Source organism: Capricornis sumatraensis, chromosome 23 (assembly GCF_032405125.1).
Source record: "Capricornis sumatraensis isolate serow.1 chromosome 23, serow.2, whole genome shotgun sequence".
Lineage (NCBI taxonomy): Eukaryota > Metazoa > Chordata > Mammalia > Artiodactyla > Bovidae > Capricornis > Capricornis sumatraensis.
Window position 1 is genome coordinate 24911225 of NC_091091.1, and position 24009 is coordinate 24935233.

General features: G+C 43.0%; 2 protein-coding genes across 3 annotated transcripts in view; one reads left to right on the top strand and one right to left on the bottom strand.

The window, feature by feature from the left end:
- The window catches only part of SLK (STE20 like kinase), a 60147-nt gene extending 43446 nt beyond the window's left edge, over nt 1-16701 (top strand). For both annotated transcript variants that reach the window (XM_068961339.1, XM_068961340.1), the window contains 6 exons: nt 6113-6242; nt 7088-7212; nt 7744-7932; nt 8469-8594; nt 9845-9958; nt 13121-16701. In XM_068961339.1, the coding sequence (XP_068817440.1) occupies nt 6113-6242; nt 7088-7212; nt 7744-7932; nt 8469-8594; nt 9845-9958; nt 13121-13267 (831 nt within the window). In that variant the 3' untranslated portion in view covers nt 13268-16701. The remainder of the gene's footprint in view (nt 1-6112; nt 6243-7087; nt 7213-7743; nt 7933-8468; nt 8595-9844; nt 9959-13120) is intronic.
- Nucleotides 16702-18677: 1976 nt separating this feature from the next.
- The window catches only part of COL17A1 (collagen type XVII alpha 1 chain), a 41174-nt gene continuing 35842 nt past the window's right edge, over nt 18678-24009 (bottom strand). Inside the window, exons 44-55 of the mRNA XM_068961563.1 lie at nt 23607-23732; nt 22951-23088; nt 22554-22622; nt 22150-22269; nt 21543-21632; nt 21333-21443; nt 20837-20983; nt 20236-20574; nt 19606-19743; nt 19329-19391; nt 19096-19176; nt 18678-18730 (exon numbers count right to left, since the gene is read on the bottom strand). Coding sequence (XP_068817664.1) covers nt 18678-18730; nt 19096-19176; nt 19329-19391; nt 19606-19743; nt 20236-20574; nt 20837-20983; nt 21333-21443; nt 21543-21632; nt 22150-22269; nt 22554-22622; nt 22951-23088; nt 23607-23732 — 1475 coding nt within the window. The remainder of the gene's footprint in view (nt 18731-19095; nt 19177-19328; nt 19392-19605; nt 19744-20235; nt 20575-20836; nt 20984-21332; nt 21444-21542; nt 21633-22149; nt 22270-22553; nt 22623-22950; nt 23089-23606; nt 23733-24009) is intronic.

Genomic DNA, 24009 nt, shown 5'->3' on the forward strand with positions numbered 1-24009 from the left:
TTTCTCCCACAAATTGAAAGTTAATGCAACCCTGCATCAGGCAAGTGTGTCAGCACCATTTTTCCAACAGTATTTGCTCGCTTCGTGTCTCTCTGTTACCTTTTGGTAATGCTCACAGCATTTCAGACTTTTTCATTATTGTTATATTTGTTACGGTGATCTCTGATCTAAAATCTTTGATGTTACTACTACAACTTACTGAAGGGTCAGGTAATGGTCAGCATTTTCAGCAATAAACTACTTTTTAATTAAGGTATGTATGTTGTTTTTTTCAGACAATGCTATTGCATACTTTATTTAATAGAATACAGTATAGCATAAACATAACTTGTGTACTTGGGAAACCAAATAATTCACGTGTTTTGCTTTATTGCGTGGACTAGAACTGAACCTACAATATCTCCAAGGCATGCCTGTCATCAAGGTGGTAATAGCAGACACAGTGTTTACCGTGTGTCATACTGATTTCACCCGTATGAACTCGTGTAACCTCACAACGCAGGAGGTAGTTGCCCGTATGACCCACATTCTGCAGGTGAGGGAGCGAAAGCGCAGGAGGTTGAATGACTCGCCAGGTTCACACGTTGGTTAATGTTGGAGCTGGAATTCCCATCTAGGCACGTTTGCCTCCCTGTCTCACACACTGCGCCATGTCATCCTGCCTCGTGTGTAAGCTGCCTGTTCTGTGCCTAGTCTGAACTCTTACTGGCTGGGCCAGTGGTCGTTAGCCATGTCTTACTGACAGCTGAAGAGGAGGTCCTTGTTGGCCCCACATCTGTTTTTGGATAATCGGATTTCACTCCAGAACAACAGTTTGGTTTTACCTTGTGAAGGGAGATGGAGTTTAATTCCAAAAGGCAGTGTGTCAGACTCTATTATAGAGTCAAAAGTAAGAATTTAGTGTTGACTGAATCAGGTAATCCAGTGCTTTAATAGTGCTTTAATAAAACTTTGTAGGTGACTTTTCATATAGTTTGCGATGCCAGCCTGTATTTTCCGACTAAAGCTAAAATCAATAGTAAATTTCTTTCTGTAAATTTAATGACAAATTTAGTAATTAACTGATTTCAGAAGTATTTATATTTAGCTACTGCTTTTGATGAAGATGCTAGATTACAGAGCCTAATATTGTAAACTTTTTAAAGACTATGGATAAGAACCACACACACGTGAAACTAGACTCTGTTGGATGATCTAGTCCAGTGGTCTTCAGACTGTACTCCCAGGGGCTGTTGAGTTTGGAAGAAGCACATTGCGAATTCTTCAGAAATGAGAACAGTAGAGCTCTGTACCCCTACGTCCAGAGCAGTACCACTTTTCATCTGTTTTATAAAGTGATATTTTTTTTTTTGGCGAATTTTTTAAAAAGAGAGTTCAGCTGGCTTAAAAAACAACAACAGCAAACTAGAGGTTGGAAACCACTGATCTAGTTCAAATTCTTCATTGTACAGGCCCTTTTGTTAACTGACTTGTTCCAGGCCTCGGGAAGCTCAGCGTTTGTATAATTACTCTTTCCATTTACAAAAAGTTTCTCCGCTCTGTTCTCACCTGGGAGGCGCTGTATTCTGACCCACAGGGCGTTGCTCAGGCCATGATTCACTCTTTTCAGCTGTCGTCCTGCGCAGTCTTCAACGCCCAAATGCAGGACGTAAGTCCCCCGTGCCTTACAGGAGGATGCCGTCTGTTCTACCTGCTTTTCTTTGGCTCACATGTGCCTTTTCACTGTTAGTTTCACTTGTTATAAATCTAGAAGATTGATAAATGACAATGTCAGTAGTAATAACCCAACATGAACTTTATAGTACAGTATTCTTTGAAGAGTGTTCACATTTAATTCTCACTGCCAACCCCCTAATACAGAGGTGGGGTGTACCCATTTTACAGATGAAGAAATCGAAGCACAGAAGGCTAAGTGATTTGCCTAAAGTTGCAAAAGAGATTAGTGGTAGAGCTGGAACTAGAACACGTCTACTATAGTGTTCTTTTTTCTGTCTACTCCACCACAGATTTTAATCTGAGATTTTCATCTTTTTTCAAGAAAAGTCTTCCCAGTAGTTTTTTCTGTGTTTTTGCACATGTGAGAAATTGAATGCTGTGATTAGATTTTTATCTTCGTGTGAAGTGACGTTTTGATTGCATATATGTTTATGTAGATATTTTAATTATGGTTATGGTCAGAAAAGCCATGCTGAAAGTGGTGATTTCAGTTCCATTTAGTTTTCACTATTCAGATTGTCGCATTATGTATAGTGGGTTGCTATTCTCCATGTTGCAGTTTTAAATTAAGTGTGGAATTCCAGGCTGTATTCTTTCTCACAGTTTCTATAGGGGAACGAGTAGCTTATTTAACACTATAATTCTGTTTGTGATGTTTGATATACACAGCTGGAGTAGATAGAATACAGCTTGATTTCAACCCCTTCTTCCCCCTCTCCTGAAATTACTTATTTATCTTTATTATTGACAGCCATTGGACTCTCTCGTTTTCTAAAAGAGTAAGCAAAATGTTATTTTATGATGAGAGGGAGGAATTAATGAATTACAAACACTTTTCTGATCATTACCATTTTACACTTTTCTTTTAAGTTAAAATGATCAAATTCTGTATTAAAATAGCCCCACATATCATAATTCTTCCTTATAGTTTCCTAGAACCCAAAGCTGTATTTTTAACGTTTACTGTTATCGGACTAATAAAATTCCATTATCAGAATTAAAACTTGTACATTTAAAGGGCACTCATTTTACAATTTATATGTCCATTTTGAATTTGTTACTCCTAGTGATAGAATTGATCTGTTGTTATTTTATTAAAGTGAATGTAGTTTGTGCAGTTTCTTTGGAATGTTAAGATCACTTTTCTTTTAGATCCTAAGTAACTTTTAATTACAGGTTCCCCTGTGAATGGATTATACTCGGCTTTTGAAGTTAGGAACTTTAATGAAAGCTCAGTGATAGTAAATCTTCATTTCTTTTATGATAATAAAATATATTAATTAGCATGTAAGGAACCCTTTGATCTTCCCCGTAACTCAGATGGCAAAGAATCTGCCTGCAATACAGGAGACCTGGGTTCGATCCCTGGGTCAGGAAGATCCTCTGGAGAAGGGAATGGCAGTCCACTCCAGTATTCTTGCCTGGAGAATCCCATAGACAGAAGAGCCAGGCAGGCTACAGTTTGTGGGGTCGCAAAGAGTCAGACACAATGGAGTGACTAACACTGCCGCTACTGCTAAGGGCTCAATAAATAGGAGTTAATTATGTTGGTGTTGAGAAAGAGGACAGATAACTGTGATGGAAGTCAAATCTTAACCATATTTAAAATCAATATAAAGAATACCTAATGAATAAGGGACCCTTTTAGGTACTTTTAAGCTTTAATATAAAAAATCAGTTGCAAATATTTTGGCTGTGTAATCATCCACGCTCTGCTTAATTATTCAAGCCCATAGCTCAGTAAGGCAGTTGGTGTCTTTGCAGACTCGGAAGATGAGGAAACATTTCCATTTTATGTGCCTTGATTCCTACCTGTTGATCTTCGTTTTATCTTCTGGAGGAGCATGGTGCTAGTTCTGCCAGCTTCTAGATAACAGTCTTCACTCTTTTTTTCCCTCTTATACACTGGCCACTTCAGGGCTTGCTTCTGCAGTTCTTTGTCATTCACTTTGAATCTTCATTTCAGGATCCTTTTATTCCTTGCATTGCGTTCTCTGTGGTTTACTTTGGAACTTTTGAAAGTATGTTACTGAGGGAAGGGGCCCACTATGCTTTATAGGGACTGACAGATAAAACCAAATTGGGACCAATAGAGTGGAAGCTCCTTGAAGGGAATGCTGTCTTTTATTGATTTTAGTAACCATGTAAGTAGTACAGACCCCAGCATTTATTAAGTGCTTGAAAAAGGTTTTCTTTGAACTGAACTCTTACTTAATTTCGACAAATACAATAAAATAACCAAAAATTGCATCGACAAGGAATCACATTCACTTTTTTAACGGCACTGGCTTATACAGTTGACCCTTCAGCAGTTTGGGTTTTGGGGTGCTGACCCTCTACGCAGTCGAACGTTCACGTAAAACTTTGCAGTTGGTCCTCCACATCACAGTTCCACATCTGCACAGTCAGCCAACCACATGATGTTTAGGACATATTTAGTGAAAAAATCTACCTTTATTTGGACCCATGCAACTCAAACCTGTGTTGTTGAAGGGTTCACTGTGTTCACCTTTTTATTTTCACATAGGTACTTATTCATCCAATCTTTTATACTTGATTTCTTTGTCTAAATGTAATATTTATATTTATGATAATTTGGACCAATTATTTTTGTCCACACATATTTTTTTAAGTTATATATGCAAACTAATGATAAAAATACTGAACAAAATAAAATTTTTGATGTATCTGCAGGTTCTATTGTTTATTAAACAAGTTTACATATAGAAATTTTACAGTGAAATTAGAGAATCAGTTTAATTTTTATTATAAACGATATTTACTGTAAGAAAAGAGAAGCTTGAACAACTTATTTTGTTATAACTGCTTATAAGATAGGATGGAGATTTTGCAATCTTATTAAATAAATCTAATTAGGTTTGTAATAGTCACTGAGTTCTTTTCTTTTTTCCTATGATAAAGTTATGTGACTGTAGTCAAGTTGGCATTTGTAATTTTTTTTGTATAAATGCTCAGCATTAATTTTATCTACAAAACTGACAATGTACATTGTGTCTTTTTTAATGACACATAAATACATTTCTTGTCCCCAGTACAAAAGATCCTAATCGATACAAAACTCTACTGGTAGCTGTATTCCTTAGAACCAGTTCACTAGTCTTTCTGCTGCTGTACATTTGTATTCATGCTAAAATACAAATCACAGTGCAGACGAGACAGCAGCATTGTGACGACAAATTAACAGGATGTCATGGATGGTGAGACCAGATTCTCACTTCCAGAGAATCAGTAGTAAGAGAAGCATCTTGAGGAACACTGCTCGGCTCACTCTGCATTGAAGACCAGGCTGGTAGTGATCCAGATGCTGCCAGATTCTGTCCAAGGCCTGAAAAATGGTTCCAAAATGAATCCTGAAGTTTTATCATCTCTTAGATATGCAAGAGAAGGGATTATAGGTGAAGTGCTGCTTCAACCCTAAATCTCTAAATCCACATTCAAATTGATAAGAATATCTCTTGAATTAATTACAAGCTACCATAACTGCCAAATGAGGGATAGAGATCCAATTGGTTACTTGAAAATTTTGCATTTCTTCAATATAGGTATTGTTACTGTTCATCCACAACTGTATAATCTAGCATAGCAACCATAAGTCCCTTTAACCTTTCCTTTCCTTATACAATAATTGAGAGATTTTTTAAAAAGCATAAATTTGGCATTTGAGCAAATAGTATGTATTCAGTAAATATTTGTTGAATGAGTGACTCCCAAACATGTTGGTGGAATTCTCTGATTGTGAGGAGTTTTGTTTGCAGAGTTAGATAATGTAGCTCTCTTTCCTGTTTCTAGTGCCTGCTTCTCTAGCAAAGCATTATTTCTCACTAAGTCCTTAAAGTGTGGCTCTTTTTATGCACAGGCTGGAGACACAGAAACTGTCTTTCTCTGTTAGTACAGCCATGGTGTTGCTTCCTAACTCTGTTAATAGAAAAATACAGACTTTAAAATTCCCGGCTCCTGCTTTACTTGTTTGTTCTTTATTGCCTCTCTTCCTAAAAGGCATTCTTCTTCATTTTTATTGTAGCCACACTCTAGTGGATTGAATAGTCAGTTTTAGAAGGTGTAAATTTATTTTTTTCTCAAAGATGTCAGCATAATTGGGCATTTTAATCATGAGTAGTTTATATAGACTTCTCTTGTATGTATTATTCTTAGTAGTGAGTTCACAATATTAAATATTCTAGTACTTTCTGGTCTTGAGTTGGGTGACAAATATATGATATGCCTATACTGTATAATTTTGGTGATTTTTAAATCTAGTTAACTTTAGAAACTTGGTTCAGAAATCTTGTTAATTACTGATACATACAGCCACATAGATAAATGGATGTTTTGCTCCATAGATACTTACTAACTGATGGTTAACCATGTCTATTAGGAACAAGAGTTTGTTCAGAAGCAACAACAAGAATTAGACGGCTCTCTGAAAAAGATCATCCAACAGCAGAAGGCAGAGTTAGCCAATATTGAAAGAGAGTGCCTGAATAACAAGCAGCAGCTCATGAGAGGTACATGAAATATGAGGCATATGTATATACATGATATGTCTTGAAACATTGCAGAGATATACCTGGGAATTATTTGAATGCTTTCTTTTGCTGGAGTGGTAGAGGGAAAGATAAAAAGGTAAATAAGAGGAAAATACTGTATACAATTCAGAACAACTGTAAGACATAGAATTCCTTTATGGCAATAGAAGTGAACAATCAAAGTGAAGTAAACATATAACCCCTAAAAAATCTTTTTGTGCAGGTGATGCTAGAAATACACCTAAGTAATTTTAGGTGCTCCTAGTAAGGAATTCCCTGGTGGCTCAGACGGTAAAGCGTCTGACTACAATGCGGGAGACCCGGGTTCGATCCCTGGGTTGGGAAGATCCCCTGGAGAAGGAATGGCAATCCACTCTAGGACTATTGCCTGCAAAATCCCATGGACAGAGGAGCCTGGTAGTCTGCAGCCCATGGGGTCGCAAAGAGTCGGACACGACTGAGCGACTTCACTTCACTTCACTTATACCCTGTAATGGTATACTTAATTGGCTACATGATAGAATGGAATTTTAAGCACTTATTTCCTCGAACAAATACTTTGGGATTTTTTCTTTCTCATTGAGATGATTAAATGGAATTTTAGTGTTGGGAGTGGGGCATTCTTTGTTTACAGGACATTAGAACAGAATGGAAAGTGGTAATGGATATTATCTTTACATTGGTAATATTTCTTTTATAGCTCAGAACGTCTATGTGTATTAATTAGTGTATTAGAACACTTTTATGTAAATATTAAAACAAGGACCAGCGTACATTCATGAAAAGAGCAAAGTGACATTTTGAAAATTACCTTCTTCTTCCAGCTCGAGAAGCTGCGATTTGGGAGCTTGAAGAACGACACTTACAAGAAAAACACCAGCTGCTCAAACAGCAACTTAAAGATCAGTATTTTATGCAAAGACACCAGCTACTTAAGCGCCATGAGAAGGTTAATGAAAGGAAATTTGTTCACTTTTTTGTTCATTTTAAAGTTTGCAGAGCTGTTTATTTTTGAAACTTATATATTTTACAGAATAAGTTTTAAGTGTCTTTTCTTTCTTTTGTCCTAAAATTTCTTTGATGAAATCTGGAGTAATTAATTATATGTTGATCATTATTGCAAAACTTCTTTTCTACAAATTCCAAGGAAGGTAACTAATAAACAGTGCTTAAAGACATGTTACACATTATAGTCTTCAACTTATCTCTCAAAGGTAGCTATTTTGGCTCCTTTTTAATTCAGATATCTTAAAAATGTGGACTCCCTGTATTTAGTATAAGAGAGTTAACATAAGACTCTTATTACTATTAGCTTTATTTTTCTTATAAATTTTTTTTTTTGGCCTAATGCTTTATTGATCAGTATGTAACAAGGGAGAGAATAATTTGGGGAACAATAGCAAAATGACATGTTTGAGCATACTTGTGGGTACTGGGTATTAAATTATCTCTATATCACTGGATTCTGAAACTTTCTCAGGAAACAGAACAAATGCAGCGTTACAATCAACGACTTATTGAGGAGCTGAAAAACAGACAGACTCAAGAAAGAGCAAGACTGCCTAAGATTCAGCGTAGCGAAGCCAAGACGCGAATGGCCATGTTTAAGAAGAGTTTGAGAATTAACTCAACAGCAACGCCAGATCAGGACCGTGACAAAATTAAACAAGTAAATAAGCAGATTACTGTCTTCTTTTTTTAGGTATAGAAGTTTTGGATGGTCTTTAGAAGTACCACATAATTGTGTTGTAAACATTGGAGCCACTTTGGGCTCTGTAAACACATGGCGTGTCCTAGCTCCCTCTCCTCCAGTGCTGGTCACTGAGAGCTGCTGTCTCCCATGCCCCACACAAGATCCAGGGCTAGATAGATCCCAAGACCGGCCCTGGGAATAAGGTGATGTGACCAGCTTTACAATCAAACATACGGCCTCACTGTACTTCTGTAGTCACAGTTCCCACATACAGATTAACTGAGGTCACTAAGCAGATAGGAGAAACAAGGATTGAAACAGCAATCTCTCCCTGCCTCCCTACCCCCACCAAAGCCATGATGTAGACTCCAGCTTTGAGTCCTAGCGTATTATTACTTGTAGCTTTAGTTTATTGTACTTTAAGCTTTGTTAAATTCCTTAATTACACTTTTGGAAGATGCAGAAATTACATTGCCTATTAACCATATTTATCTTGTTTTTCTTTTTTATAGTTTGCTTCTCAAGAAGAAAAGAGGCAGAAAAATGAGAGAATGGCTCAGCATCAAAAACATGAAAATCAAATGCGGGATCTTCAGCTGCAGTGTGAAGCCAACGTCCGTGAGCTGCATCAGCTGCAGGTCAGCTCCAGAAGCCAGAGAGCAGAGCTGGCAGTAGAGGCACAGCGCCGGTGGCTGGCGTTGAGGAAGCGATAGGTGCTCACAGTAGGCCGCACATGGCTTGAGAAGATGCCAGAACTTAAAGGTTTTCTTTCCTCTGTAGACCCAAAGGAAGATCAGTTTAGTATCACAGGCACCTGTTGAGATTTTCTACAGCCGTGATTAGTATAAACATGAAGCTAATTTATGATATAAGAAGTTGCATCTTTCAAAAGTACTGTTGAGAATTTGTAGTATATTTTGCAAAGAAGATGAACAAAGTTTTGAAAATGATGTAGGCTGTTTTGTTACGTTCTGAATTTTAAAATTCTTTTTATCTCAGGATAAATAGTTCATTTTCTTCAAGGTTTTTGAAAAAAGTGATCAATATATGAGAAATTTTCTCTTAATATATAATTTCTAAAATGTTTACAATTTCAAAGTAGTGTATATACATTGTGGATATCATATATACTTAATTTTCTAGAGCAGAAAATAGTTTCTAATCCCGTGTTCTGGTACCATTGGATAAAATGCTTGCAAGGTGCCCTCTGAAGTGTCAGTTTTGTGAGTAAACCTTAGAATGGGAAATCAGGATCAAACTAATTCATTTTTTCTTTTTTTTTCTAGTTTAGTTCTTTTTTTTTTCTTTTTTTAAATTTTAATTTTTACTTTATTTTACTTTACAATACTGTATTGGTTTTGCCATACATTGACATGAATTCACCACGGGTGTACATGAGTTCCCAAACATGAACCCCTCTCCCACCTCCCACCCCATGTCCTCTCTCTGGATCATCCCTGTGCACCAGCCCCAGCCATCCTGTATCCTGCATCGAACATAGACTGGCGATTCGTTTCTTACATGATAGTATACATGCTTCAATGCCATTCTCTCAAATCATCCCACCCTCTCCCTCTCCCTCAGAGTCCAAAAGTCTGCTCTACACATCTGTGTCTCTTTTGCTGTCTCGCATACAGGGTCACAAACTAGTTCTTTCTAGTCAAGTTCTTTTTATATGGTAAGTAACAGATCTAGCCTCTAAACTTGCCAAAGTGAAACTATGACTCATTTCATAATTCTTGGTCCTTGGTTGTTAGAAGAGAATTTCAACCTCAGTAATAGCTTTATGTTTGATGGATATATATATTTTTTATTTTGGAAGATAATTGTATTTGTGAAAAATTGCTAATGTGATCTGAAATTTTTTTAATTCAAACTTTCTTTTCAGAATGAAAAATGTCACCTCTTGGTTGAACATGAGACTCAGAAACTAAAGGAGTTAGATGAGGAACACAGCCAAGAATTAAAGGAATGGAGAGAGAAATTGAGACCTAGGAAAAAGGTAATTTTAAAAGCTTTAATTAAAATACACTTGCATTCGTCCTCCTGGCTGTTGGCCCTTTACCTAGTATGTGTCAGGGACGGGAGACACAGAGACGAGGAGTCCAAGTCCCAGAGGTTCAGAGTCTAGTTGACAAGCAGCTGCAGATCAGCAGGGGCGTTTCTCTGAAGGAGGTAAGTGCCCGGTGCAGAGCAGAGTAGTACAGTGTGCCAGCAGCAGAGGAGGAATGCTCCAGTCTGCCCGGGGAAGGCAGGAGGCGTGCGAGAGGAGACGCCTTGTGAGCCAAATGAGGCTTGATGGATGAGCAAGAGCTTGCTGAGAGGACAGACAAATTGGAGTGGGATGGGGCAATGTAAGTACAGAGAAGAGAAAGAGTGAAAAGGATGTGTACAGGAATCTCATGTAGCTCCCTGTCATGGTAGGGTGAGAGGGAGCGTGTACCTGTGTGTAGGCATTAGGGAGGGAGAGAAGGAAGGGATGACAGCTTAGTCTGGATGGGTGAACTGGAGCCAGATTATAAGGCCCTTACGTGCTGTGTTCATTGACAGTCTAGTAAAGTAAGAAAGGCTTCCTAGCCCACAGCCAGCCAGCCGTCTTCCTTGTGTGCGCTTGACTCCCTGCTAGCTTGGCCCAGCTGGTCAGCCATCTTTGAACTCTGTCTTTTCTATTCCTTATATGATTCTCTCTCTTAGCTTTCAAACTTTAAACCTTTATTTTCTCTTGGGCTTCCTGCCTGCTATACATTTCAACCATTCCTTTCTTCCATTCATCCAGTCAGTTAATCAAGGAAATAATATTTAGCTCCTACCATGTGCTAATAAAACTTTCTAGAACTGACCAAGTCAGCTGATAGGCTGGCTTTTTAACTTGAATTTTGTTTATTGTTACGTCTTTGAATAGGTGGTACATTCATGTGTTTCTGAATTCAGAGGGTACACACAGGGATGAAAGTGAGAAGTCCCTTCTCCAGTTCCTCCTTTCACCCTTTGAAGTCTAGCTTTTGCTTTAAATTCCTCCCCAGCTGAGCTGGTTGACAGTGGTCACAGTCCAGTGGCATTATCCCCCTGTTATTCTTAAAAGTCTCCTCTCACTTGGCGTTTGTGACATAGTCTCTTCTTTCTCTGTGCTTTTTCATCACTTTCCTTTGTCGTCAAGTCGCCTGAAAGGCAGACGTTCCCCATTTGCAGCCTAACCTCTGCTCTTTGCACGATGATCTTGTAGACTGTCCTGGCTTCAGCGGTGGAAGCTGAAGGGCATGTTTAAGGACGATTCCAAAACCTGTATAGAATACAAATTCTAAAGAGATGCAAGTCTGGGTTCGAGTCTCAGTGCTGACACTGGTTAATTTTTTCCTCTTAACACTTCTGAGCCCTGTTTTCCTCATGTGTGAAATGAAGATGTTACTGCCTCCCTAATTGGCCTTGTTAAGACAGTAAACAGAAGCTGTGTGTGGACAGTACTTGTCAGTTCTTGTACAGTACTTAAGATTTGGTCAGGATCCAGTGAATGTTTGTTATTGCTGTAATTTTATTGTTTTTATTGTGGGTTCATGCTCTCACTTCCCATGTCCCCTCTGGATGTTCCATTTCTCCTCATTTTATTCCTTCTGTTCCATTATCATCTCATCAGAGGTTTCTTTTTTTGATGACTGGGCATAAAATAGCTTCAGTGCCCAGCTGGAACACTCCTCTGTCCCCTCACCTTTCTTTGTTTCTCTTCATAATATTTATCCCTACCAGCTACATTTCTTTATTGTTTGTCTTCTCTCACCAGAATGTAAGCTCCTTGAGGGCAGGGGCATCATAGCTTTGTTCACTCTTACATACCCGGTTTCTGGAACAGTTCCTGCACATTGTAAATGATCAGGACGTGCCTGTTGAATGTTATTCAGTGTTGACTAAAGAGTGTAAACTCAGTGGAGGTAAAACTGAACTCAATAACCCTTTTAATTCATCTCCATCTCACCTTTCCCTTCCCTCCAGTCCTACCCACCATCGGGTGTTCTTCCCAAAATTCCTGTCCTCTTAACTGGCATCTAGGCTAGAAAGCTGAACTATCTTTCATTTCCACCAGACCCCACGTTCAGGCAAATGACACATAGCCTGGACTCTCATTTCCTAATCTTTCTCTCCCTTTGCTGTCTTCCTTCTTAAAACTGTTGGTAATGTCCTAATGGCCCATCTGGGATCTTGTTCCCTTTCCTCTCTTCCTCCTTGGCTGCCGTCACCAGTGTTTATCCTCAGGAGCATCTCTGATGCTGTCGTCGTGGTATTGGTAAATCTTTAGTTTCATCAGAACAGAATGTGAACTCCTCTCTTGGACTTTGAAGCCTTCACGGTGCCACACTTTGGCCACGGCAGCCCTCCTGACTTGCCTCCTGCTCGCCACCTTGTTCCCAGTTCCTGGTCCAGTGCTGGGTATGCTCACCGTTACTCACAGCAGCTCCAGCTTCCTGCCTCTGCACTGTGTCAGCTCACTCTCCCTGGGATGTCTTCCCCATCCTGTCTGTCAAATTCTTCTCTTTCCAGTGAAACCAAGCTCATGGTCTTCCTGAGAAACTTTCCTGTGTCCTTCCGTCTTTTCCTGTACTTTGTTTTCTGCAGCAGGACTTCTCCTGAGTCACTTGTCCACAAAGTAACTGATTACCTCAGATACTTAGCAAGTACTTAACATAGTTGTCCCACACTGTGTGTGAAGATGAATCTGCCGTAGGTCTTACCTTTAATCTGTGGTTCAGTGTGGAAGAGAAGACATGCGTATCAGCAATCAAAATAAAAAATAGAAAATGCTGAAGTTCCATGTGGAAGAGACAGACAGTAGTTAATAATAAGTGCCATCTGTTGAGTGCCTAATATGGGTTAAGTGCATTAGTAACACATTTAATCCTCATATAACAACCCAGTGAGGTAGATGGTGTTATCGCTGTTTCACAGCAGAAGAATGAAATGGTTCTGTAATATAGAGAAGTAATTGAAGTTTCATGTGGCTGAGCCAAGACCTGAACCCAGAGCTGCGCAGCCTGTGGTCCTAGCTGTTGAACAGTGTCTTCTTCATTAGGATAACATACAAAGACTTTGGGGCAAATAATTTTATCTTAACTGTTGCAGAGTAAATTCTATTTGTAATACTAGTGCATTATTTCTTTTTCCTTTCCTTTTTAAGACACTGGAAGAAGAGTTTGCTAGGAAACTACAGGAACAGGAAGTGTTCTTTAAAATGACCGGGGAGTCTGAATGCCTTAACCCATCGACACAGAGCCGGATTTCCAAGTTCTACCCTATTCCCAGCTTGCATTCCACTGGATCATAACAATGGGAAGCATGCTGTGGTTGGGTTTGGCTTTTAAGTACGTCATTCTGTTCTTTTCATCTTTAGCCATAGTCTATAAGAGAGCTCACGAAGACAATCACCTGCCTCACCTTCTAGGTGTTTTTTGTTTGTTTTACTTGTTTAGTAATGATGAAGGGAAAGGAACTAAGACAGATGCTGGGCCATGTTGGCAAAGTAGCATCTTGCAGTAATTCCCTAAGGTGATTTTTGTATATACTCTTAAAAATTGTGTTATTTAGATACTGTTACCTGAAAGTTATTTAAAGAAAACTGTTACGTCATTTAAGTATTAGTAAATATCTTTTTACATGATTTAACTTCTCAGTGATGTCTAAAATCTATAATTGAAGCTCTCTACACTGTGGAGAATTGGAATAATTTTGGGGAGTAAGTAGCTCTCATGAAAAAATTTTGAGTTGCTCAAAATATGATATTGATTCAATAAATAAATCTGTTATCTTTAAATGTTAGCATCGGACTCTTAAAAGAGAAAAATTATTTCAGTAATTTGTCTAAAATAATTACTTGTTTAGACATAAACTAATAACTAAGGTGCTAGCTTTATTATATAAAATAGTGCCTAAAACACTAAATTTCAATTCAGTCTAAAATAGCATTTGCTCCTTTTGATTCAACAGGGACAAAACACCCTTAGCATTAAGCATTACTGTTTTTTAAATCTTGCTCGTATTACCATTTGATAGAAATTTTCATCCTAAAGTATAAGTTGGAAAGATGAAAACATAAAAGGTAGCTGCTAGACGTCCAAATTGAAAATATAAAACTCACCAAATTAAAAAAATATAGATTTAGCTATCTCAGCTTATTTCCTGAAGTAATACATGAGCTGGTTAAATGGCTTCTCCCATCTTAGCAAATTCTGTTTAAAATTCTCTCATAGGCTGGCAGGCTCTGAGTTATATTTATGAATATATTTTTCTGAAATTAATCTCAAAAGAGGCATTTGTTCAGAGTAATTTTGAAGGAAGAATTTAAATAAAATATTTAGGCAAATACCAGAAATGACTTTTTATTGTTTTAAGATAAAGTCATTCATATTTTGGTTTTGTTTTTTCCATGTTTAAATTATTTACATGATCTGAGTGGGAAAGTCCTGAAACCTTTATCCTGTAGTTGCTTGATATGTGTAATTATTAATGAAATGTTCACTCTAGTCCCTCTTGAGAGTTAGATTTTCAAGCACGTGTCAGGTCAAACAGTATTACAAACCATATTTTGAGGTTGTGAGACAGCACATTTGTAGATGAAGCTTGCTGCCTGCCGTTTGCAGCTTATTAATGAGTGCTAGGTACCAAATTGTAGAAATGTCAGTTTTTAGTTATGTTACAGTTGAGGCTGGTGAAAAATGCAAATGAAACTTTGTGGGAACACTGATTCATGTTAAGAAAATGTAAATATCTGTAGCACTTTCTTACAGTTAATTTGAAAACTTTGAATGCTGAACCTTATTTTGTCAGTGGTTTATAGATGATTTAAAAATGCATGTGATTTTAATTTTGTAATTGTTTTGACAAGCATAATTTACTTGGACAACTTTGTAGGTAGCCTTAACTTCTGCCCAAGTTTGTTTTTTATATAAATATATATACATATATATATTATGTATGGTTGTAAATTCATACACTTATCACATGAATGTGTTACTGTATACAAAACTTTTAACGCTTTATTCTCAAATGCTGGACTGAAAAATGTTTTGAAAGCCTTTAAAAAAAAATATATATATATCTTTATAATGTTCAGGATGATGGAAATTGTTTATATTGCTATGATAGAAATGACAGTATAATGTTACCCAGTGTATTTAATGATTTATTTGAAGGAGAGGAAGAAGGTTCTCATACCACTTCCTCCTTTGAGATTTTCAGTATATTGACTTTTAAAAAATGAATACTTCAGGCAGTACAGTAGACATTTTTTCAGTATCATTTAAGTGATATCCTATGTGCTGAATAGCTTATGGCCCATAGTTAATTTGGTCTGAATATTTGGTTCTTTTTATTCCTTTCAACTTGACATTCAGAGAATTGAATAAAGGAAGGAGGCTCAGAGTAGAAGGATTGACCCTCTGCTAAGTTTATTAGCAGCTCTTGCATCTCTGTGAAATTACCCTTTGGATTCCTTGTTCACACTCGAGTTCTCTTTCAAATATGACCAGACCATATTCATGTGGGAGCAGGACTACAGAATGATACATATGTAGAGGTAAAACCTTCGTTTTAATACTTAGAGTTACATAAATCTTTTCCAAAAGTGTTCTGTTATAGACCGTGCTGTTTGTGCCCATCCCTGCCCCCTTCCTGCCGGGCCCTGTATTCACATACTGAAGAGTGGTCTTTCTCTCTTCCATGAAGTGTACATAGGAGGTTGGGGAGGGGCAGAGACGCCTTTGAAATTGACGAGTACAGTCAAATCCGTTCCTGATTCGGTGATTCTGTTGCTGTGCCAGAATGTGCTAGGAAATGTGTGAAAGCAGTCCTCCATGCGTGCCCCGTGGTTGCTCAGCCTCGCCCCCGTCCCTGCGTGCTGTGGACGTGCTGGCCACCACACTTCTGCGGGTCTAGCTCATGCAGCTCGTTGCACCAGGTTGCCTTTCCTAGTCCTGTCAATCCATGGTTAGGTGTGAATTGCTGAATTAGCTGCTATAACTCTATGGAGTCAGTTAAGCTTTTTCTTACCCTTTGCTGTGGGGAAGCTATAGGGTGGGTAAAGAGGAAATTTGGAGTGCTTATACCTTGCTGAAAATGTTAAAACTTCCCTGTGACAGGATACAGCAAATTGTAATTAAATATAAACTAGAACCAGAGCTACCTCTAAGGAGTGTTTCCTCAAGCACAAAGCTCTCAGGCATATGAGACTCACTGTCACAGAGGGCCTCTGATTTCTTGAGCATCAGTGAGTTTCAGAAGTGACTGTCCTTTTGTACTCTCCTAGTTCCCTTGTAACTACAGTTTTCCCCATTCCACACTGTGCTGAAATGACAAAGGCTCTTCTGAGAAGCCAAATGCTGTCAAACGATTGATGAGCTCGAGATACTGTTGACTAAAGGAAAATGTAAAACTGAGGCGGAGGAGGAGAGCTCTTTAGTTCCAGTTCCAATAGGCTTCTGATTGAATAAATCCGTTCTTTTCTGGGAAATGATCTTTTATAGGAAATGGGATGTTTTCGATGCTTTTCTTAAGTTGAAGGCACAACAATTAATGCCACTCTTGTTGCTACCCTGTGGCCGACATGGTTTTGATATAGCTTTAAGACTTCTGCTCCTCAGCTTGGGGTAGAGTGTTACACCAGTGTTAAATGTTGGCTGTAGCTTTTGGTGATCCTTCTCTGATTTGCAGTGTAATAACTCCACAAGCTACATTTTTCAGAAAGAATTTGTTTTAGAAAATGCCTCTTGTCTGTTTGGGAGCAACATGTCTTTTCAATCATGGGATTGACAAATGAAAAATAAAGTTATTTCTTAATCTACTTTGGGAAGCAGTCTTTTATTGAGACTCTTTGAAACTAGACTGTCCTGCGTGAGAATGTTTTGTAGCAATTTTAAAAATCCTAGCTGTATTTTAAAGCTTGCAGTTCTCCAGATCGTATGACTGGGACAATCAGAGGTACTATTGTTCCAGACTGTCTACTCACCACACACGAGTGTCCTTTTCACTGCTAACTTGGAGGGAGTGTCTTTTGTCAAGCAAACCCCTCCTCTGAGTGGTGCTTAAAATATTTCCATCAACATATATGTATATATATACACCTCTCTTTTAATGTCCTTTTTTTCCCTTGAAATAGATTATTTTTCTCAAACATTTCACAAACCATATGACTCACTTCTGCTAAAATAACCTGTTTTTTTCATCACTAATATGTTATGTGAGATTCAGTAGACATTAGGCAGCATCATCTGGCGAGTGGTCAGCTTGGCTGGAGGGAGGCACAGTGTGTCATTTTCTAATCCAGGAGTATTGCATACTGCAGAGCTCACGCTTGACTTTTTTTTTTTTAATGAAACAAAAGAGGCTAAGACCCACTGCCATCCAGCAGAGGACATAACTCATATCTGGGTTCTGTTCAGAGAAGTTAGCAGTTTAGGGCTTTTACCCTATTTCTCTTGGGTGTCAGATTCTGTGAAGACTTTTGGATAGCTTGGATGGGTAAGTCTCAACTAGGACAAAACTCAAAAGTTCGGTTAATTAAGATAAGAATCATTAACGGGAATATGAATACTTGAGCTTCTAAGGCTACAATTACAAAAACAAATTGAGTCAAGCCTCTGGGTAAAACTAAAATATGAAAAAGGCACGATGCAGTCATTCATTATGCATAGTAAGTTTTCATTAGTAAAACATCAAAATAAACCAAAAACTATTTTCTTTGCCTTCTTTTCCTCCTTTCCTTTCTTCCTTCTCTTCCCCACCTTTATTTATTTAGTTTTTGGTTAGATAGATCACATTAAAACATAATGTTAAAAAAGAAAAAAGCCCTTTAATTGGAGATTTTGCAGTTGAAATGACTCTTCATCTAACAGACCACATAAATGTTTATAGACATTGAAAAGTGCTTTCAAACCAACTGCACCCAGTCCCCCACGCGCTTCCTAGGTGCAGAGCAGGGGTGCTGGCTTCCCGGCAGGCAGTCTGCTCTCCCTCCCCTCCCCTTCTCTCCTCTGCCCCTTGCCCTTCCTCTTCCTGTCTGCCACAGCCTAGTTCAGTGTAACATACTATCAGCTCTAGTGTGGGCCTACGGGACAGCATAGCTGCGATCAGACTTCCTAAGTGAGTGGAAACGTGATGCACAGTGAGAAGTAACTAGTAGAGACCCTGTCACCACCTTCAAGGGAAGTAGATTTCTTAATGTTTTCAGTTGCAAGAGTTTCTTCTCAACCGGCTGATTCTGTTTGTTACGACTAGAGAATGCAGGGTAAAGAGGAGAGGGAGGAGCTGGGAGCACAGCCCTGCAGCGTTAACCAAACAGCCCCCTCGAGTGGCACCCCAATCCCATCTTCCAGTTTCTGGGCTTGTTTTTAAGGAAAAGCTCAAGGGCTCCTGAAACAGCTTTTATGTATCTGGCTTTCCTAGGCTGGTGTTAAAAGAAACCAAGGCGCTCGGGCCTGGACAGCAGGGAGACCGGCCTCATCCTACAACACCGCGCATGGCCACTCCCGAGTCCACCCTGTGAAGCTGTCTCAGACTGTGTATCTTGGACTGAATTCTGCAGACATACACATTGTCCCAGACTAAGATAAGGGTTCTAGCTGACTATTTGCTGTGTCGGTAAGACAGTGAGACTCCAGCTTTTACCCTCTGGAGAGGTCTTGACATAAGTGCTGTAAGCCACTGCAAGAACTGGTCCAGGGGGCTGGTCCACCGTGGGTTGCTTATGGCTTGACGGCAATGCTCCTCCTCCTCCGCCCAGTGTAGACTTGGTCACCTAGAAGTGGGACGGTGAACAGGAAGTTAGAAAATGTCTTGCGGTCTGTGGGGACTTTCTCTTGGGTAATCACAGCAACTGTGGCCACTGCAAAACTGGCTTGAAAGATGAACTCTTCTGTAAGACTATCAATTGATTTAAATGGGTTTCCCCATTTCATTACCAGCCTGGTTTTCCCTCTCCTCCTTGCACTGACGCTCTCCTTCCTTCCCCCCTGGTGGTTCACTTGATTGTTACACAATTGACACTGTTGGCAGTGTCTCCTTTTAATAACTGGAGTTTGCCTAAGATTTTCAGGCTTGCTGTGGAACATGCGGCCTGTCTCCCAGGCCTCCAGAAACCCAAACCGTAGCTGTGAGCCTTACCTTTGTCTCCTTTTTCTCCCTTGTGCCCTCGAGGGCCGGGTGGCCCAGACCGACCTGGTGGCCCAGCAGGGCCCCTCTCACCTAGGAGGACAGGGGGGCACGGCTAAGTGGGGGCACAGTAGTACAGGGCTCCTCCCCCAGGAGGAGCTGCACGCACTCCCCCATGGCCCTGGCGAGGGAGCTGCTTCCCACGGGTGGTCGTTCCACAGGTGGCTGTTTCAGCCACCATTTACCTTTGGGTCCAGGGATGCCCATCTCTCCCTTCTGCCCAGGGGGTCCTGGGATGGCTCCATAAGCTGCAAGGGGGAGAAACGGGCCTTAGACTAGAGATCACCCTGGTGCTTGGCAAGTAAAGTGATTTGTTGATAGTGGTAGAGTTTGGATTTGTAAGAGGAAAACAAAGTTTAGAATTTATCAGCTTTTTAGCATCTCAAGTGTTCTCAGTGACTCTGGTTCATGAGACTGTGCAGCAAGGTAAGTCTGGGGAAGGTAAATGGGGACTACCCTTACTTCGGAAAAAGTCCATGAGGTCCTCGGTCACATTGCTGTAGGCGGAGAAGATCTTGCTGATGCCAGGGGGTCCCTGGGGCCCAGGCCGGCCTGGGGGTCCCTGCACCGTGTATGCCATCCCTTGGAGCAGACCCTGACCTGTGAAACACAGAGTGTGGTGGGCGCAGGGAGTAGGGGTCACCGGCCCCCTCTTCAAGGTGGGAGCACAAGGCCCTCTGACTAACTCCCAATGCAGTTTTGACTCTTATGCAGCAGCGAGGAAAGAGCCCTGCAACTGCTTTTGTCTCCCGTGTTGATGGACAGGTCTCCACCTCCAAGGGCTTATATTGCAGGCCTTTTACTACCACATAGTTGTATTGGTAAGCCACAAGGGGGAAGGGCTTAGCCACCAACCTTCCCTCAGCCCTCCTTCATAGTCAGACACTTCTGAGAAGCACAAGTTAAGAAGGGGAAACAAACGACCCCCAGCTTCTCCGCTCCCTGCAGCACAGGTTGCAGTGCTGACTGGGCTGCTTGAACCAAGCTCGTCTTCAGTCCCCGCCCATCTGATGCCAGGACTGCTGTCCTCCTCAGTGGAGATGCTCTCATGCTCCCAACCCCACACCGCTGAGGCTTTGTGTCCCCACTTACGCTGCAAGCTCTCTGACACCCGAACAGCCAGCTCATTGTAATCCAGGCCTCCGGCAAAGCCAGCCCCGAATCTGCCATCGCTGCCATACATGCCACCCTCGGGCACGGCCCCATAGGCTCGGCCCATGTCCATGCCAAAGGCTCCCCCTTCGCCCAGGGTGCCTCCACTGGCTCCTCCTATGCCCATGGAGGAGCTATAGGAGGTGTCCCGACTGAAAGAGGAGGAGCTGCCACTCCGGCTGTAGGAGCTGTCCGTGGACACCAGGCGGCTGTCCCCGGGGGGGCCCTGGGGCCCGGGGGGACCCGGGGGGCCAACGATGAAGCTGCGCACATCAGGACCTGTGGGGAGGAAGCGGCATTACTGGGAGCTGGGTCTGGGGGGGAGGAAGAAGTGGGAGCTGGGGGCAGTTCTTGACACCCTTTAGCAGGATGTGAACTCATACCGAGTGGAGTGTGTGCTGGGAAGAAGCCGGACTTCCCCTGCTGGGGTGGCTAAGGTGTTCAGCCTCCAGGCCCTTCAAACCCCGGCCACTCTCTCACAGAGAGAAGCCCAGAGTGGGAGAGGGGACAGAGGAGGGACAGGGACGTCAGGGGCACCTACTTGTGAGATAGCTGATCAGCTCACTCCGGAAGCTGTCACTGTTTTCAGCTGCGTATGTCGCCAGAGCTCCTGAGATGCCCGGGGGCCCTCTAGGGCCTGGGGGGCCTGGGGGACCAGGAGGGCCTGGGATGGATGACAAGCCGGCAGCTGAGCAGGAAGCAAGAGACAGAGAAGGATCAGGGATCCATCGCCAGGACCACTGAATTCCCAGCCTGGGCCCCCCCAGAAGGACGCAGAGGGAGACCCGCACAGCCGGGTCCTGGCTTCCTCCAGAGTGAGTGTTACCCACTGCCCTCCACCCCCAGCCCCAAGCCTCGTTCAAGCCACATCACACCCCCTCCCCCAGCTCTTCTGGGCCTCGGAGCTCCCGGCTGGGCACCTGGGCACCTGCTGGACCCAGTGCTCTCGTGACTTCGGAGTACAGTCTTCCCCCACTCCCACCCCGCCACATCTCCCCCTGCAGGGCTGAGAGCAGCTCGCCTGCCTCACTCCTTACTCTGCAGGTAGGATGAGAGGTCCTCCATGCTGATGCTGGACCATGAACTGCCTGGGAGCCCTGGGGGCCCAGGGGGACCTGGGGGCCCAACGATACCTCTGAACTCAGACCCTGAGACACCGAGGAAGAGCAAGGATCAGTTATGCCTGGGCCGAGGGGCTCTGCCCTCCGCCCTGAAGCACTTGATCAGATGGCCCTGATCAGCCTTACCTTGGAGCAAGGAAAGGAGCTCCTCATAGGATGTGCCCGGCAAGCCTGGGGGCCCCGGGGGGCCAGGAAGCCCGATGCTGACTCCAGTGCCTGAGGAACAAAACCCCAAGTTGTGATGGATGCAGGTCAGGCAGGAAATGGAGGGTGGAAACACCATGTCAGAGAGGAAGCCGGATGGAAGCAACTTGAATGGAAGTAGGGGCCAGGAAAGGGGTGAGAGGGGCCGTAGGGAGACTGGCAGAGACGCAGGTGTGAGATACTGGGTAAGGACACTGCAGAGGAGGGACTCTGAGGCTGGGGAAGAGTGCAGGTCAGCTCCATCCTGCTGGGCATGTGCACGTGTGTGTGCATGTAAAAGTGGGCGTGTGTCTAGAGAAGTGTGCATGTGAGTCGTGTGCACAGTCCTTGCAGAACAGTGCCCAGGGCACTCGCTCTGGCTTCCCTCGCCAGGCTCTGTGACCAGCTCTGGGGCACAGGTTTGAACCGCTCTGAATACCACCCCTCCTCTGGGTTGGGTGCAGCCTAGTGGGAGAGGGTCAGGGATGTCTAGCCCCCGCATGCCCACCCAGGCCCTCCTGCCCCCCTTGCCAGGGAGGCAGACACTCACTGGACATGTAGCTGAGGATGCGGTTGCTCAGCTCTGCATAATCCAGAGACTGGAGGAACCAATCTCCACTGGCTCCTTGTGGCATCAGGTACTGCCGTAGATACTGACGCACATCATCGCCTGAAAGGAGAGGAGGCGCCGTGGACCACCAGCCAGCTTGGCCTCCTTGCAGACCGGCCCGAGTGATGTGTGAGCTGGGACATTGGCAAGCTGCCAGTAGCTGGAGGGGTACCTGCTACACTCATCCCTCAGGGAGACTGACACCCTCTGTCCAGCTGACTGCTGGGAGCAAAGCGAGAGTGGCTCCTTGTCCCGAGGGACCACCAAGTGTGCCTGGTAAGTCAGCCAGGAGAGAAGGGCGCCCTCCAGCCCCCCGACCCCCGCTGCCCGCTCAGGCAACTCACGCCGGAGCGCAGCCAGGATGTCTTCAGAAGAGATGGAGGTGGAGGATGTGCCGATGCTGTACCCGGAAGCTGTGGGGAAGGAAACCGGGTCACCTGCTTCACTGATACTGAAGCAGTGCCCTCATAACTCCAGAATCAAAGGCCTGGTCACCCAGCTGCTTCCCTTGGGGGGAAATGAATGAATGGGGCATTGGCAGGATATTTATAATTTCTGTTTTTCTTAATCTGAACAAACCTTTTTGGATGCTAGATCCAGCAGCCTGATTACTATGAATTCAACATTGAGCATCACATTCACAAAAAGGGCAAAGCAAACAGTAAATTAAGAGACGAGGCTCCAGGAATGACCGTGGACCCGGGAGGAGACTTGTCATCACAGGGGTGGCAAGAGGCTTACTCTGTAAGTAGCTCACGACGAGGCTGGCCAGCTGTGAGTAGTCAAAAGTCTCACCGGTGATGGTGGTGACAGGCCCAGGGGGACCAGGTGGGCCTGGGGGACCCTGAACTCCAGACAGATAAGACCTGATACTGTCACCTGCCAACAAAGAAATCAAGTCAAGCCTGTCCCCAGGAGGGCATGTCTCCCCTACAGAGGTGACCTGAGCACTTAACCCACGCGTGGGCCAAGGCAGGTCCAGCAGGGAGCCTGGAGTCCCCTTGTTACAGGTGGAGAAACTGAGGCAGAGTCTGTGCTTGGCCAGGTGGATCTTGAGGGCTGTGGGCCAGCAAGACCCCAGTCGGTGACATCTGACCAAGCTCTGGTGCGGAAATCTGTGGAAGTCACGCCCTCACCTCCATGGAGCGTGCAGGGATGCGGTTTGGGGCACGCACACAGGGGTGAATGTGTGTGTGTGTGTGCCACACATGGAAAAGTGTGTGGGTATATGAGTCTCTACTGGGGCTCTATGTCCATGTACGAGTCTATGTGTGTGGGCAGGTGTGAGAAGGGGGGAGTTAGGGAGCTCATGGACCTGCACTCCTAGCACACACCTGTGCACACACACACACACACATACACACGCATGCTGCCCCACTCAGACGTGGGACACTCACTCTGCATGTAGTCAGAGATGTATTGCTGAATCTCCAGGCCAGAGCTGCTGAGGGAGCCTGGAGGCCCGGGGGGCCCTGGTGGGCCTGGCGGACCCTGCATGAACATGGTGCTTGACGACGATCCCCCTGCAGGAGAGAAGGCCACTGAGTTGGTCTGTCCTCTCTGGGGTCAAACCAAGGAGCCCAGGCAATGCTTTCACAGTCTGAGGACAGTCTTTCTCAGGAGAACTAGGACAGTGGCAAAGAGCTCCTAGGAGCTCTCCCAGGCTGAGTCCTCCTTTTCCTTCGACAACCTGTGGACTGCCCACACACCCCTCCTCGCCCCTGATCCCCTAGCGCCCGATCCCTGTTCTCGCCATCACTGTCATTGGCATTGTTAGTCATCTTTATCATGCAGGCATCC